The sequence below is a fragment of the Pelodiscus sinensis genome, chromosome 2, assembly GCF_049634645.1.
Source record: "Pelodiscus sinensis isolate JC-2024 chromosome 2, ASM4963464v1, whole genome shotgun sequence".
In the NCBI taxonomy this organism is placed as follows: Eukaryota; Metazoa; Chordata; order Testudines; family Trionychidae; genus Pelodiscus; species Pelodiscus sinensis.
The window spans coordinates 118,122,435-118,139,686 of NC_134712.1; the positions used below are offsets into that span (position 1 = coordinate 118,122,435).

A 17,252-nucleotide genomic window follows, 5' to 3' on the forward strand; every position below is an offset into this window, starting at 1 on the left:
GTGCATTTTCATATTTCAGAACCATTTATCAAAGAGTATCCAAAAGCGTTACCTGCCTAAAAGCTGTCAATCTGGGCTCTATTTTAATACTGTATTTTATAGCTCTTTTAGAACAACAGTGATTTGTGCTCCCAATGTGTAGCTGATTCTGCAGTAAATTAACACACTTCCATAGCTGTCCATTTTCCTGCTGATCTCATTAATGATACTAATGGGAAATGAGTGTTAGAACCTTCTGCATTAGACTACACTAGACAGGTAGTGTGAATCGGTGTTTGCCAAACTGAAAATCAGTACTTGTGTATTTGCCCCCCTAATTCTCCATCTCTTAATCCTCAGAGGGAAAACTAGTCAAAAATCTGTATGAAAGGAAATCTCTCTTTTCCGCCATCAGGCCCTGGAACAGACCAAGGAGCCTGACCCATATTATGTTCCTGTTATAAGATGTTGACTCAACAGAGCCGCAGGGAGGTACATCAGCTGTTATTAAACACTGATTCATCCATCAAGATATCAAGTATCTGCAGCATTCAAATGAAAGCGAGTCTGAGAAGTGGGTGTCATCACTTCTCAACTAAAGCAGAATTTTTTTTCCTTGTTACAAAAGGCCCAATTACCATTCAACTCAAATTCTAAATTATTCACAGTTCTCTCCCCTTCTTCTTCTGCACCCCAACCAACCCCTTTTCTTTACCATTTCTAACCTCCATTTCTCTCAACTTCTCCATCCTTCTGAAGGAGGGTGGTGGGGTCTGAAGTCAGGCCATATATGGTCCCGAATCTTCCAATCTCATCAACAGCGTTTGGGAGGAAGAGCTGACAATGGATTAGTGCTACTGAAAGAAAAAAAGCCAGTAACATTAAATGCAATATTTACCGGAAAGAATTTGAGGTCCTTTGTAAGATATATGATTTCACTGTGAAAGTATTGGGTAATCTATTTTTATAGCTTTTTCCTACATTTTGTAAAATTCTCCAGTTTCAGACACCAATTTAAACAGCACTATTTTAAACAGCGTACATTACCCAGATGAACCCAAAGAACTTCAAGAGCTTTTGTTCAGAAAATACACACATCCAGCAGCTCAGACATAAAAAAGCAGTCTCTCGCTATTTGTAAATTTTGTTTTTATTATAACAAAAGTTATGACATGTTCATTTGTGCATTCTGCTTTAATATAACTCTTGGTATGTAAATGATCTACAGTAAATGAGCTCTATACAATCATGCTGGTTGTGGCAGCAATAAGGAACACAAATAAAATGTGTCTGTAAAAGGAAGAGGAAAACAAACAGAGACCAGAAGAAAAACAGGCTGTTTTCTATGGTTTAAGAGCCACCTAAATTTGTGGGTAACTTGGACAGCCACTCAATATGACAACCATGGCCCAAGAAGTCAAGAAAACAGAAGTCGGTTCAGGTTGTGTCCTTATGCCAAGACTACAAAACATTTTAAGCATCACTATACAACACAGATCTATTTACAGTAATTCCCCAAACAACTGTTCTCTCAGAGAAAATTAGTGAATCTCAGTGACTTTAAGTCATCTGAAAGAGTAAAGCAACTCCTAGGAGTTAGTCTCCATATTCTACAAATGTCTATCATTTTCAAGACCAAAAAAGCCTTTTTCTTTCTCAAAGAAATACAGTATTACAATATTACTTAATCATTTAGCACTGGCATACTGCCCTGCTTTCCAAACAAACAAAAAATGACCCCTTTAAAAAAAATTACATCATCAATGTGTCTCTGCAATATATTAAACCTTTTGTTTTTTTACACTTGATATGTTAAGGGAAAAGTTAACTAGTTTAAATCTTATTGGTAAATCCTCTCTAGAACAAGTGTCAGTGGATATTAAAACTAACAAACAGAAAGAGAAGCTGCAGTTATCTGTAGTGGCAGGGTCAGGAAAACAAAATGTAGTAAAACCCCTGCTGTAATGTGTGCCCTCTGTGGGTCCTGCACTCGTGTCTTCTTGTTCGTTAGTTTATTTCTGAACAGTATTCAGACTGGGTCATAATGGTGTATCATAATAGTCTGGCAGCTGATCCATCTGATACTGCCGCTGCTGCTGCTGCTGCTGTTGTTGTTGTTGTTCCTGGTGTTGTTTCATAATCTCCTTTACCTCTTCTTCAAGCTCTGGCGGGATGATGAATTGGTCATCTGGATCTGGTTGGGCTGGGGCTGCAAAGTAGCCCCCCGTTTTTCTGAGAGGTGCATCGGCCGCTACTTCAATCAAGTTATGGCTCCTTTCCTGAGGAGCCACAGACCCATTGCCCCGTCGCCGCCCAATTGTACCAGTGGCTGAGTAATCTGCTTTCCTGGAAAGGCCAGTTTCATCCTCATTTGCACTAATGACGATGCCTTCATCGCTGGCTTCCACAGGGACGTGGAGCAGCTGTTTCTCCTTCGCTCGGCTACAGTGGATGTCCACCTCCACTTCTACCCGGCTGCCGTTGGTGAAGACACCCTCGATTGGCTCCTCGTCATCACTGTCAAGGCCATTGTCAGAAAAAGCACTGGAGAAGGTAGCGCTGGATAACTGCCTTTGGAAAGAATTGGCCAGGCAGACTGGGTGAAGCATGCAGCGCTGCTCATTGGGGTAGGCTGGGCTGTTCTCATTCAGGGCTACTTGAGGGGGCTCATCAGAGGCTGTGGACCCCACTTCGCTGCTCATTTCAGAAGTGGAGATCTCGCTGCTGATCTCAGAGGCCATCCCGCTGCTGGAAGATGGCATTCCCAAAGCATCTGTAGGTCTGTCTTTAATGACTACATTGACTGACTGGGGAAAGATGCCCGGGCTGGGAGGTGGGACTCCATTAAGCTCACAGCAGCAAAAGCTGTCCTCAGTCACATTGAGCTGAACCACCACAGCACTGATGCTGTCATTGTAGCCATAGCTCTGGGCCAAAGTGCAAAGCTTCTTTGCAGCTGCCAGTGGTTCAGGCACATTTCTGACAGCTTCCACCGCCTCCTCAGTGGACAGGCTGTCCCACAATCCCTTGCTACCCAGAATGAAGAACTCATCTTGTGGAGTCAAGGTAATGGACTGGACGTGAGGGCGGGGCACAACGCTTGGGTGAAGGAAGGTGTATCCCAAGATTCTTGTGGAATCGGTCACCCCATTTACTTTGCCATCCTGAAATGTTAAAAAGAAGATATGAAGTTCAGAATATACAAAGACAAAAATGCCTAGTGCTTACATCTTGAAAGCATTTTAGAAATATCCATCTTCACCCTGAGTGGCAGCTAAACATCCCACCAATTTTATAGCTAAAGAGCCAGAATAGTGACGGGGCAGACGTAGTATATCTGGAGAAAGTTGAACAGAAGCTAATGAAGCTAGGCATTTTTAAATCAGCAGCTCCAGATAACTTGCATCCAAGAAGTTTAATATCTGGTTCAGTGGATTGTTAATGTTGATTTTCCATAAATTTTGGGATACGGGGTAAGTTCCAGATGACTGGAAGAAAGCTTGTAACGTGCCAATTTTCAAAATGAATTCAGCCTGACATGAATTTTGGGCAAAACAATGGAGTGGGTGATTATGGGACACTTAATGAAGAATTAAAAGACAATAACAAAAATAATGCAAATCAAGATGAGTTCATGGAAAATAAATCCTATCAAACTAACTTGATTTTTTTTTAAATGAAATGCCAAGATAGTGTTGACGTAATATCCTTAAACTCCTGTGACGTCTTTGACATGACATTTTGATTAAAAAACAAGAACTATATAAAATTAATATGGCACATTAAATGGATAGCTGGCTAGATGATTGGTCTCAAAATATAACAAAGCAGGGAATCATCAGCGTGTGTACGATGGGGTCAGTTATTCGCATTATGCTATTGAATATTTTTAATCAATTACCTGGAAGAAAACAAAATTACTGCAAATGACACAAAATTGGGGGAAATGGTAAATAATGAAGACAAGTAATTGATACAGAGAGGGTTGACTAACTGGATTTAAGCAAATAATTTGCACTTTAATACAGCTCAAATTAGATTATTACATCTAAGCATAAAGAGTGTAGGCTACACATACATGGTGGGAGACTAGCCTGGAAAGCAATGACTCTGAAAGAAGTTTGGGGGTCATTGTAAAATAATCCATTAACCATGAGCTCCCAATGTTAAGCTGTGGCCAAAGTAACTGATGCAATTCTGGGATCAAGAACCACAGGACTTTCAAGGAGAAGCAGAGGATAATTTTGCCTCTAATATTTGGCACAAGTGTGACCATTGCTAGAATATATTTATGTGTATCCACAATTTTAGGAGGATACTGATAAACTGGAGAGGGTTCAAAAAGAGCCATGCATACAATTCAAGGATTAGAAAACATGCCTTCTTCAAGACAGATTCAAAGACATCAATGTACTTAATTTTAAGAGAAAGCTGAGCGGTAACTTCATCATCTGCAAGTATCTGGATGGGGAACAAATATTTAACAACAGTCTCTAGCAGAGACTCTTCAATCTAGCAGAGAAAGATATAGCACAATCCAATGGCTGAAAGCTGAGCTAGACAGATTCAGACTGGAAATCAGATGTAGTGAGGGGTAACCAACCACTGGAACAAGTTATCAATGTTTGTGGTAGATTCTCCATCACTGACAAGTTTTAAATTGCGATTTGATGTTTTTCTAAATAGGAATTGTGTTCGGGAAGTTCTATGGTCTGAGTTATACAGGCGGACCGAATTTGATCACAGTGATCCATTCCGGCCTCAGACACTATGAAGTGTCTTGCAAAAGGCTACACTCTCTAACATGCAAGCACTGGGATTAGGACACAAGTTCATGGCTCATGTTTAGCTCACTACACTAGCTGTCTCAATGACTTTACACCAGCTGGCACAGTTATGGTGTCACAAAGAACCACAGAACACTAGAACTGGAAGGACCTCAAGAGATCATCAAGTCCAGTCCCCTGCCCTCATAGCAGGGCCAAGCACCATCTAGATCACCCTGACAGGTGTTTGTCTAGCCTCCTCTTAAATGTGTTCCAGGATGGAGATTCCACAACCTCCCTATGGTATCCACCTTAACCTTAAGTGCCTAAGAGGCTATTTGACATCATCATGGTTCACAATGGAGCAGAACGGGACAAATAAAAAGCTTAATACTTTAACGTGAGGCCCCCCTGGAAACTTTCTCCTGGTATGCACAACCACAATCCACTGCAGCAGCCTGGCTCCTGCACCCACATGGATGAGCGTGGCTCCCCGCTCCAACCCAGCTTCTGGGATAGCCCCACCATTCAGATTTGCTCCAGGGTCCCTCCACACCAAGTGCAGCTGTGGGACCAAACCTGAGTAGCACACATGGGTTTGAAAACAAATTCACTTTGGGGCCCACAGCAAATCAGTTGTTACCCCCCTCCACATCTTGCATCCCTGACAATGGTACACACTGTACACATGTGTGGAGGGTACTGCTCTGGCTAGTGGACCCAAGCTGATTAGCCAGTCACATCTACCCCCACTTAAGCTATTTTCTCTGGTGTATGGTCCAGCCCCCATCCATATTGAACAATGGCTATGGGATCATGGCTATGGCTTCTCTCCTGCAGCTATAAGTTCATTGCTTCTTTCAACTCAGCCCTTTAAAAAAAGTACAATTAAAAAAATATTCTTTAAATGAAGCATGCGAGTCAAATATAGAAGAATGCAAGTCTGTTTTTCAGTCAGCTGAGCTGTAGTGAAATGTTTTACATGCCCCAATTATTTACTACACTTCCTCTTAGCTACAACATTTCCCAAGGGGAAGAGGAGTAATAGCCAAGAGAGAAAACACCATTAAAAATGTGTATTTAAGAAACAAATCCCATGTACCTTCAAATCCCTAGATTCTAGAGTGGTTAGAATCTGAGCTGGCAGGATAAGGAGAGCAAGCATCTAAAGTGTTGTCTTTGGTTATCTGCCAGCCTCGTCTGGGATAACTGAGCCCTGCTAATTCAGAGAACTGCAAAGGCAATGATTTACATTCATGTGGCCCAACTGATGCCAGCAATGGCTACTACAGAACAAATAACCAAAAGAAAAGTAATTGGAAACTAGGAAAAGGTAGCGCTTTACAATTACTCAAAACAGAAAAATCTAGTTGGCCTGACAGGGTTCAGTATTATAAATAAGCCTGACAGAATTGATAAGCCATCAAAGTGTGTGTAATTGGTGAGTCATTTTAAGATTTAAAGCAGAAATTCACTTCTCCTTTACCAAAGAACATCCTGATAGCTCCCTGATTGTCTATAGTACGTGACAGAGTGGCTCCCTTCAAACATGTCACATTTTAGAGTCTCATTACCCATCACCCTTTACTTGGCAGGATTAATAGACCTATACATGTACAGCAGTAGGCTGAACATCAAATCCTTACGTAGGAGTGTAGCAGGCCAAAACACCACCAAAAAAGATGGGTTTCTCTCTTCTTCTGCTTGCAATCAGTCCCCCAGACGTATGTTCTGTGTAAGGTACTTGCCCGCTTGGACAGTATGTTCCAGAGGAGGAGACTGGTTCTCCACCCTTTCAGCAGCTCACTACCTCCAACCTGTGGTCACCCAAAATCCACAGAATGGACTTCCAGTGCAGAAGCTGCAGTCTCTCTACTACCGAGCTGTCTGCCATAGGGTTCCATAGCCCATGTAACACATTCTGGCAGACAACTAGCTCATTTTTATGTCTGTCAGCTCCCAAGGTGGTTGGAGAACAGGAAGCAGCACAGAAACACAATGAAAGAAAAGACATGACACTTCATGTGTCCTCTCTGTGCACTTCCCACCCTACACAGTGTGGATTGGCTCTTCATTCTTACTCCAGCAATTCCTCGTCCAGGTAGATGGTTAGTTTCCTCATCTTCTCCTGTTTAAGACCCACATGCTCAGTTGAATACCCTTGTGGCAGAGTATCTCCACAGAGCAACAGCAACTGGACCCTGTGACACAAAATGTACTGGAAGGGGAAGATGAAATACCAGCACAGCTGCTCACCTTCTTTACACTACAATTTATTATTTCTATAGTAAGGAAATATGTTAGGCATGTTGCTCAGAATTGCCTCGAGAGGAAGTCGCAGCTGTAACATTGCCCTCACCAACACAACAGTTCTCTTACCTCTGTGATAATGGCCTTGTGCTGTTTAATCCTCTTTAGCTCTTCTTCACAACTCATCACATAAGACCTGGACAAAGGCAAAGGTTTTCCATTCCTACAGAGAACGGTTTGGCACTTCCCCACATTTGCTGAAGTTAATGTGAAGCATCCACCTGGGTCCATGGGATCATGTTTTATATGGCAAAGGACAGCAGAGCCTCCAAGTTTTTGTCCAGCAGTTCCAAGTTTCCTGCAATGTAAACAAAACAATGCTTGCTGATTAACTGGAAAAGTTGCATTATGAGGTCAGAGTACAGAAAGGACTAGAGGACCACTGTTAAGCAATCCCAAATCACAGGACGCAGACTCTCAAGACTCACTGGGCAAGAACAAGACTTCAGATTGTGACGTTTATACCAAAAGTAGAGAGGAAATTATGTACAAGCACGTTACAAGAAAGGAGACCTACAATTCAATCAGATCTATTCTAAATTAAAAGAAACTCTCACAATGTCAGTGTCATTGCTCTCTTATCATATTACCAGACAGAGTATTTTACCTTCCGCCCCCCCCCTCCCCCAAACCGAACCTTTAACAAGGTTAGGAAAATTAAGATTAGAAAGCTATTGAAAGACTAGCGGTACAATCTAAGAAGATCATCACTTATGAACCAGAAGCTTTAGTTTCCAAAACTCAAGTATTTTTAAAGAGCTGGAATCAATGCTTTACTGCTTACTGCCGCTCAGTTTTAAGTACTTAACCATTGCTTTTCTGTACTTTCCAGACAGCTAAAGCTCCACTGTAAATTATCTAACCTGAACAAACTAGAACACTTCTAGTTATCACCCTAAAAATCAAAACCACCACTTTCCAATTATAATTGGATTTGTGATCACTAAATCACAACCCTACTGGCACACCAAAAGGAATATTTTATCAGGCCCATTTGAACTTCATTTTAGAAGGCCTTGGGTAAACCTGCATCTCAACAATACAAAGTATTGTATTACTCCTTAAAACAAGTATGGCATTTTGCAATTTAATTATTGATTCTGTTTAACAATTTTTCCACCTCTGCATGGGTTTCAAACCCTATTTAACTTTTTTGGCAGTAAGTGGCCTAGACTACAGAATGTTCCTAGCTATCTTAACTTTTCTGTTTTAACAAAGGTCAGAACTTTGATATAAAAAACCCTGTGGTGACAATATCCCTATTCAGTTTTCCAAGGTCTGAGATCGATTAGCTTTTTTTTAACCTCAAGAATGCTTGAGAAACAAAAGTTTGTACTAATTGTACTAATCCTCAATAAATGGATACATCCAACTAGAACCAATACTATTGCTGGGTTATACGAAACGTTTATTAGACTAGTATTTGAGATACATGTAAAGAAATCTCTTTTTGCAAAAAGACTACATTTCCTTTAAATTATACTAACGGGATGAACAAAACCTCCTATTAGGTACTTGTCCTGTCTAACACCTAGGATTCTAATCATAGTACAGGATTCACTTCTGACACCTGTCAAAGTGAGGCAACAACCCAAGCAATGATAAAAATGGAGAGCTGCAATATTACAGAAGGAAAGGGCACATTCCCTGCTGTTTCTGTACACAATTTGATCTTATTGCTCCTATTTATGGATATAGGAATTGGATCTTTTCTGGAAGCAACTTACAAAGTGTGGTGTATACAAACTTGCAGACATAGGAAATCCATGGCTCTAGAGTGGAGACTACATGGGGCATAGCATGCACTGAAGTGTTGCTTTGCAACTTCCCTGTGTAGACCTTCCTAGCCCAAACTAGAAGGGACCCAGTTCATGTTAACACAGTTCTTTAGTCTGTGAAACCATATAGTCAAGGCTATTAGCGTGTCTTTGCCTTTGCTTTTCCAACCTGTTCCTTCCCTCTTTTAACTGATCCTTTTCTTCATTCCACTCTATTATCCAAGGCACTGTTTCTTGTCCTCTCAAAAACAACATGCCCTGGTTTTCAGACCACCAAAAACACTTTCTACCTCTTATTTATAATGCCATCTCTTTATGCCTGGCTCAAAGAGTCCTATTTTAGGGTCAAAACTAGGCAATTAAACAGTTAGAATGCATCTCTTCGCCAATAGTTCCGATGTTTATGATCATCAGAACTGGTGCAGAGGCACAAGTTGAAATACGTTAGGCTTTGAAAGTTGTAGGAGAGGAGGATTTCAAAATGATCAGTCTCGGGACACAAAAGGCACACTGCTGCCTTAAATATCAGCAATTCTCAACAGTGAGACTTTTAAAGAAATTAAGCACATTTCAGAAAAGAGACTAACACTATCCACCCTTTGGTCTTGAACATTTTAGGACGTGTGCAACATCACATCACAATTCCCAAGACAGGTAGTTAAGAACATGCAGTAACTAGCTAACAAAATCATTTACAAAAACAGCACAAAAACAGAGCTCTGGGATGGAAACAAGTATCCTGACTGATTGGCATATGGAGAAAGAGGACAAAAATTAGAGATGCGGGGTTAACCTCTGCATAACGATGAAAGTGTTGATCATGTATTCCTCTTCACTCTTCGTCTTCTGCAGCTCTTCTGCCAAGATGTCACTCATTGTACATTGCAGGAGGTAGGGCACTTCCACATTGCGATCACCATCAAAGACTCCATACAGTGCCTCCCTGTTGTCACAGAAATTATTGGCTGAAAGAGCTGCCACACACAATCTAAGGAAAAAGAGAAAAACCGGAAATAATAAGCAGGCATGGGTACAATAGCATCATTTTAACACTCCTCATTTCATTTCTCACAGTTCTGAGCAGGATGTGCAGCCTGAAGGCAGATCAGATTATAATACACATCACAAAACTTTTCATGAGTTATGAAATTCACTTCAGATACTGGTGGTGATCATCATAAACAGCATTTATGCTTCTGCTAAATTTCACACTAAAGAGACCAACAAAGTTTAAACAGAAACCCTAGTGTTTTTTCAACTTTTCTGGAATGTGAAGGGTAGCCTTTATTTTGTGAATTTTAAAAAACAAGTAGGAAAAAAACAACCCTGAGAAAGCTACCGCATAGTTTAGTCTTAGGTTTACCCACAAACTTAAAATAAAAATCCATAAAGCAAGCTTCTCCATAGTTTTCCTCGGAACTATGTCTTTTCCCCCTCTGGTCCCTTAAAGTTATCATAGTTACTCTGCAATAATCATTTTAGTTTGCTACATTAAATGTAGCACAGAGTACAAGCTTGCTGGCACTTGCATGTTTGAAAACCAAAACTGTAAAGTGTAAAAAAAAAAAAAAAAAAAAAAAAAAAAAAGTGTAGAAATTATTCAAGGACAATTAAAGTGAGACATGTCATATAACCAATGGCAAACAAGCAGATAATGTCTCAGGCTCCTTAGTTATTTGTCAATGGCTGCTTTAGTAATTAAAAAAGGACCAGTCACTAGTGAAGGACTATGCATAGTTGAGGACACTCCTCTTCCAGCAGCATCTCTAATTTGCTTGGGACACATGGTTCAACAAAAGATAAAGAGGCTTTTCAAAGAGCAGAGATGCATTTAAGCACTTGGGTCCTTTGGAAATACCGGAGTCTTACACAGACAAAATGCATCAGTTACACTTGTATCTTAGCAACTTCTTTCACAAAGAAGAAATATGAGACCCAGGCAGGGGCCTAGTTTACAGATATAAGTCATGCCATGGCCTTTGCTTTTGTGAAATGAATGTCCCAACTAACTCTCTCCCCAGAAAAGAGTCTCTTTGTAGGGTTTCTTTTTTAAAAATACAGAAGTATTCCAGCAACAGAGCACCTCTGCGCTGACTCCAAACCAGGACTCACTTGTTCTTAACTCCGGAAGCTTCAGTATAACCGTGACTCCACACTGCTGGGGCCCCTGAAGCATCACCAGCTGAGGGTTGGTCAATCTTGAAACAACGAATGTTACTGCAATGAGAAGGGAGAAGAAAAAAAAGCCCAATGAATGGTTTAAAAATACTACAGCCTAAAGTCATGCAATTTTAAAATGGCAAGAATGCTTTCACTGTCTCAATGATCCTAGACACCTGCCATTTGGGATATGTTTCCTACATGCTAAGATGACTACTTTTAAGAAAATGGGGGGTGTCCTTGTACCAGGAGATGCTTAATAGGGCTAATAGAATGCTTTCTGTCAGAACACAAACAGGAAAAGAGCAAGCAACAAGCAGTCTGATGGAGGTCTATTTGATTCTTGTTTGCCTTATCTTTATCTTTTCTTTTCTCAGCTAGTTGAAAATAACCTTGGCTCTGCCAAGCACCATCTAGATCACCCTGACAGGTGTTTGTCTAACCTCCTCTTAAATGTGTTCAAGGATGGAGATTCCACAACCTCCCTATGGAATGGCAGAATTTGCCATTTGCTTGAGAAGATACAGAAAAGAGGTTCAGGGAAAGTCCTATCCAACTTACTGCGTCTTTTATCCATTTCCAGAATTAGGCCTTTTTTGCTATTTTTCTGTATTAAAATGAAATCTCCCATATCACCACTATATCCAGATTGTATTTTCCCCACACCTGAGCCAAAAGCTGCTGATAGAGCAATGTTCTAAAACCTTTTATGAAAATGCCTAAAAACTAATATGATGATACTCTCACCTTCAGGTCTGTGCTCTAGCTAGGAAAGCTGCCATTCTCTTCCCCCACTCTCTGGAATGGTAGCATCTACTTTGCATATTAGATCCCTCCTCCCTCTGATTAATTATCAGTGTAAACACTGGTCTGAATTTCAAATATCTGAAATGGTAGGTGGCATATAATAGCTTTTAATAGTGCTCAACCTCAGCTGTTCATACTGATCTTTTCACACAGCTACTGTATGTGGAGGAAAAAACCTGACCCTCTGTTATGCTCCTCTGGCAGTTAAGCAAATTCTCCACACAATGCAACATCTTCAAAAGGCACAAGAGCCTTTCAGAGAAACAAAGGCACTATAAAAAGGACACACACAAAAGGTCTATCACTTAATTTAATTGTATATTTCTCCCTACCCAAACTCTCACTGCTCCTTAAAACTGTGAAACTAAGAAAGGATGTGTGCCCAATCTTCATGGCCTTGAACTTTTCCTCCAACTCAACTAGGGCTGTGGTATTTCAATTAGCCTTTTCCTACACAAATAAATAAGCTGGATATTTACTTGCCAGAGCACACTAAAATTAAAGAAAAGCTTGATCCACACTGACTGGATCAAGTACCATCCCTGACAATTTTTTGCCCCAAATCCGTAAATGGCCTCTGCAAGGATTGAACTCACAACCCTGGGTTTAGCAGGCCAATGCTCAAACCACTGAGCTATCTCTTAATCTTTGTATTCATGCCAGTCAGCATGAAAGAAGCTATTTGCATATACATGCAACTACACTTAAGTTGTGGCCCTCGGTATGTGCTGTGGGTATCACTGTGGTCCCTGGGCTTCCAAAGTTGAGTAGCTCTGTTCTAGTGCAGACATACACCCAGAAAATAAAGATTAGTAAAACAGTCTGTTAGTTTTATGCAAAACTTAATTTGAAGGGTTACTTAAGATGGGAGAAGTTTGCCTTTTCATGCCCTATTTATTATCTACTTTACCTTTGATACTCTCTCACGCTTGGAAGTCCAGACCTAGGACTGTAGCAGTTTATTTTTCTAGTTCTGTCCCTTTGTAGGCTCTTGTACTTCCCACTTTGGGTCCTAAACTGGCCTTTTTTGGATTCCCCCTCCAGTCAGTTACTCCCTAGCATGTTTAGTGACACTGATTGGTCGCAATCTGCTTAAAATAGAATTCTAGTCCAGTCAGTGTCATCAGCATCTAGATCTACAACAGATTTTTTTAAGCCACGTGATCTTTGCCATGAACCAAATCCATAACATGAATAATTTCACACGCCTCCACTACATCTCTGAAAGCAAGTAGGGAAAAACCAGCAGTAACTCCTTTGCATCATAAGCAGGGCTGGTGACAGATTTTGCAGGGCACCTCGAGTCCAGGACCCCGGAAGGGGTAGGGCTTCAGAAGGAAGGAGATGGAGCATGGCAGCCTTCACCACTGCTTGGATCTAGCCCCCCCCCACACACACACACCAGCCCTCAGCACTGCTTGGGCTATGCCATGTGAGGCTCTGGCAGTCATTTAAGGAGACTGGGGCTCTGGCTGCTACTGCAGCAGCAGCCCAGAACCTCTGGCCCTTTTAAATTGCCAGGCCATGGAACAACTGGCCTCTTTGCCTCCCAGTGCTGGCAGCCTTGGTCATGAGGCAGGGAATGGTGCATCCTCCCAGCAAGCCACCTATTAGACCAGTGCTATTCAGACTGATACTCATGAGCTGCAAGTAGCTCTTTGATGCATCTCTTGTAGCTCGTTGCACCACGTATTAAAACACTCTGATTTAATTAACTAATCTGAGCTATTAACCAATCAGAATGCTCTTCCTGTTGTGTCCAGTTGTGCATTTTTGTGTAATACATTCACATAGTGTAAGCATGATGTGCTTAGTATAGATTTTTCAGACACCACAGAATTTTTTTCCTCTAACCCCCCCCCCCCCCAAATGTTAAGAATTAAACTTTAAGAGTTCCTCTTCTAACATTAAACAAAGGGTAGCAATAAGGGTTGTAGCTTTTAATAACCCCCTTCCTTTTTTGGCATCACCTTTGTAACTAACTATACACACGTCTCCCAAAAATCTTCATACCTTTAAAAAAGCAGGCATGCACAACAGGGGGGGGGGGGGGAGGGGGGGAAGGGAAGGGAGAGATTTGAGGGGGTAAAAATGAAAAGAACTTTAGTCTGTTGCCCGTTAGAGGACAGAGATGCCTTTCAAAATGTAGTAGGGCCTATCAAAAGAGCACTAACTGCAGCAGTGTTTTGTGGCAGGAAGACAACACCATCTAGTCCTGTTGCTTTATTTAACTGCAGCATGTGGGGCTAGTTAGTATACAAAGCAACAAGATGACTTATCAACAAAATTTAAGAACTCTCTTGGAGCATTCTGGGTCTTGTGTTACTGCTGTCCTTCTAACAATGTAAGTCAAATGTGACCCAATATCTGAAATCTTAAAGCCAGAAGAAAAGTTTCAATGAAGTTTAAACTACTAATACACCAGTACAATTTCTAAATTAAGATGCATCCCTTTTCCACTGCTCCCAACTTAGGCTTTGTCTACACCGGAAAGATTTGATGTTGAAAGTGCTGTGGATGTTCATAGGTCACCAAAAAGAAAGTTGACAAATCAGGTTTACTCTGCCACCCTTCACTGACATATCATGGCCACATTGTTAGCTCCCCCGTTGACAAAGAGCAAAGCAACGTGGGTAAGCATCCCACAGGGCCTGGCACGACTTCAGCCATTAAGCACTATGGGAACATGCAACATAGCACTAGGCATTTTGACAATGTGAAAAACGTCCTGTCAGCCACCTCTTTGCTTCCCAGACCTCCTGGGGCTTCCGGTTTGCTTTTCGCACCACTTGAACAACAGTCCTTGCTGCGAACTCCAGCATCTGCTGTGAGAAATCAAGGCTCCCAGACTTCCCTCTCATGTGGTGTTCACTGTGCTTAGGACATTATGCACTGCAGCAGAGCTACTTCTGCAACTGACAGCAGAGGAGGAAGATTCTAATGTGGATGACAATGTGAGGTGCCAGGGACAACAGTGAAGTGGGATTGCATTGGGCTGTCACAGAGCAGCTGTGCACAGTAGTCACTTTTGTAGATTGCTAATGTTGCGCTGGAGGGGTTTCAGTTGGGGGCTGTAGGTGTTGACCAGTGGCAGTCTGGTATTTTGTTTACTGGGTCTATCTTGAGGAAGCTCATGCCTGGGTACTCACCTGGCTCTGTCAATCGGTTTTTTCACTTTCATGGGTGGGTATTTAAGTTTTAAGAATGCCTAATAGAAATCCTGTAGGAGTTTGTCCCTGTCTGCAGGATGGGAGCAAACCCGGCTGTATCTTAGGCCTGGCTGTAAACAACTGACTATGGGATGTGTCCTGGATGGAAACTAGAGGCATGTAGAGAAGTATAATGGTGGGTAGGTTTCGGGTGGAAGGTGGTGGAAATGTGACTGTCATTTAATTGTAACTGTAGTGTCAAGGAAGCGGGTCTCTTGCATGGACTTGTCCAATCTAAAGTTGATGGTGGGGTGGAAGTTGTTGAAATCTCTGTCCAATTCTTCAAGGGTCTCCTTCCCGTGGGTCCATATGATGGAGATGTTGCCAATGTAGAGTAAGTAAAGTAAAGGTACTAGGAGGTGGGAGCTGAGGAAATGTTGTTCCAGGTCAGCCATAAAGACGTTGGCATATTGTAGGGCCATATGGGTGCCCGAAGCTGTGCCGCAGACACCCGTAAATTATTCCCAAATTGGAAACAGTTGTGGGTGAAGACAAAGTCACAGAGCTCAGTCACCAAGTGTGCAGTGGCGTCAGAGATAGTGTTCTTGATGGCCAGTAATCCATCTTCATGTGGAAAGTTGGTGTAAAGAGCTTCTGCATCCATGGTGGCCAGGATGGTGTTTTCAGGAAGATTACTGATGCTCTGTAGTTTCCTGTAGCGTTCTGTACAGAAAACTGTATGCTGGAACTTTCTTTCCAAACCAGAAATGTATAGAGGGATATGTGGAAAAGGCCATATAGATCCTAGGTTGGGGGTGGGCAAAAGGGCCTCCATGGGCCAGATCTGGCCTGCCCACCAGGTTGATCCAGCTCATGGAGGTACTGCCGCTCCCTCGCCCCCAGGCCAATCGGGTCATGGGGGCAGGAGGAAAACACGTGAAGTCTCCTCACGTCCTGCCCTGGTCCTGCAAGGAGCATACGGTGCTTATAAGTGCTGCACACTCTTTGCAAGATAGGGACAGGGTGGGAGGAGAGTTTGTGCACTCCCCTCACCCCCAAGCCCTGATTGGCCTGTGGGTGGGGTAGCATGCGATGTCTCCTCCCGCCCTGTAAGGGGCTCGCACTTAGAGTCAACCGCCAGCTGCTGCTTGGCTGGCGGGTGACTAAGCGCGGCACTCCCTTGCAGGGCAGGGGCAGACCTTGCATGCTCCCCCACTCTTTCCCCCTTCCCCCCCGTCCCCTGATTAACCTAAGGGGGGAGCACACAAAGTCTTCTCCCACTGGCAAGGGCATGGGCGCCTAAAGGGAACTGCCAGCTGTTCAGAACAGCTAGCGGTACTCTCGGGAAGAGGAGAGGGGCACAAAGACTTCACACGCTCTCCCACCCACAGACCAATCAGCATCTGTGGGCAGGGAAGTGTCCTGGCTCTGCCCCTTCCGTCTGAGGCCCTGCCCCTTCTGGGATAGCCCAGGACAACTTCAAAAATTTCTGAAGTGGCCCCTGATCAAAAATTATTGCCCACCCCTTATAGCCCTGGCTCATGAAGCCTTTCATGAAGGCCCTGCACAGCAGTAAGGAGCAGTTTAACAACAAGCTAAGCTAATGCCACATGGTTGTTGAATGTGAGTTTGGCAGACTGAAAGGGAGATGGAGCTGTCTCTATGGGAGGCTGGATTTTGTCGAGGATCATATCTCCAAGATGGTGGCTGCATGCCGCTGCTTACATTACGTGTGTGTAAGGGTGAGATGTTTGCCCGTGTATGGAACAATAAGACACGGTGCCTGGATCATAGTTTGAACTGCCAGACACTCTAGCTGTCAGAGGAGCTCACAGGGTTGTCATCAGTATCAAGGAGGCTCTGAGGAACCACTTTGACAATGAGGGACACTGGCATTTCTGTATGTGAAGGTTGCTTCCCTACTGCATGTCACTGCTCAACCTGAGCAAGGCATTCCCATGGAACCCAAGAGATTTTACAGGTTTCGATGGGGGCCAGAGTGATTGGCGAGGGTCGTGTGTCACAAACTCATGGAAACCTATATCACATTTGTCTTTATTGATGTCTTGCTATTGGAAAAGCTCACTAAGGTGTTAACATCCAGCTGTCAAAGTCACTGCTGCTTTGACCAGGTGTGGATTGTGCTAGGAAAAAACCCCACATTATCTGATTATGAAAATGAGTGTGGGGGTATAGAGGGAAGGTTACTGGATGAAGAGTTTTGCCTGTGTGCCCATGGAGGCTGATGTGAAGGTGTAGAGCAATGGTGTCTGTGGAAAGAATCCTGCATTTGCTGACAGTGA

General features: G+C 42.7%; 1 protein-coding gene across 1 annotated transcript in view; it reads right to left on the reverse strand.

Annotated features, from left to right (window-relative positions):
* Nucleotides 1–1,111: 1,111 nt before the first annotated feature.
* Nucleotides 1,112–17,252, reverse strand: part of PHLPP1 (PH domain and leucine rich repeat protein phosphatase 1) — a 232,234-nt gene continuing 216,093 nt past the window's right edge. Inside the window, exons 14-17 of the mRNA XM_014573530.3 lie at nucleotides 10,946–11,050; nucleotides 9,627–9,821; nucleotides 7,125–7,353; nucleotides 1,112–3,143 (exon numbers count right to left, since the gene is read on the reverse strand). Coding sequence (XP_014429016.3) covers nucleotides 2,019–3,143; nucleotides 7,125–7,353; nucleotides 9,627–9,821; nucleotides 10,946–11,050 — 1,654 coding nt within the window. The 3' untranslated portion in view covers nucleotides 1,112–2,018. The remainder of the gene's footprint in view (nucleotides 3,144–7,124; nucleotides 7,354–9,626; nucleotides 9,822–10,945; nucleotides 11,051–17,252) is intronic.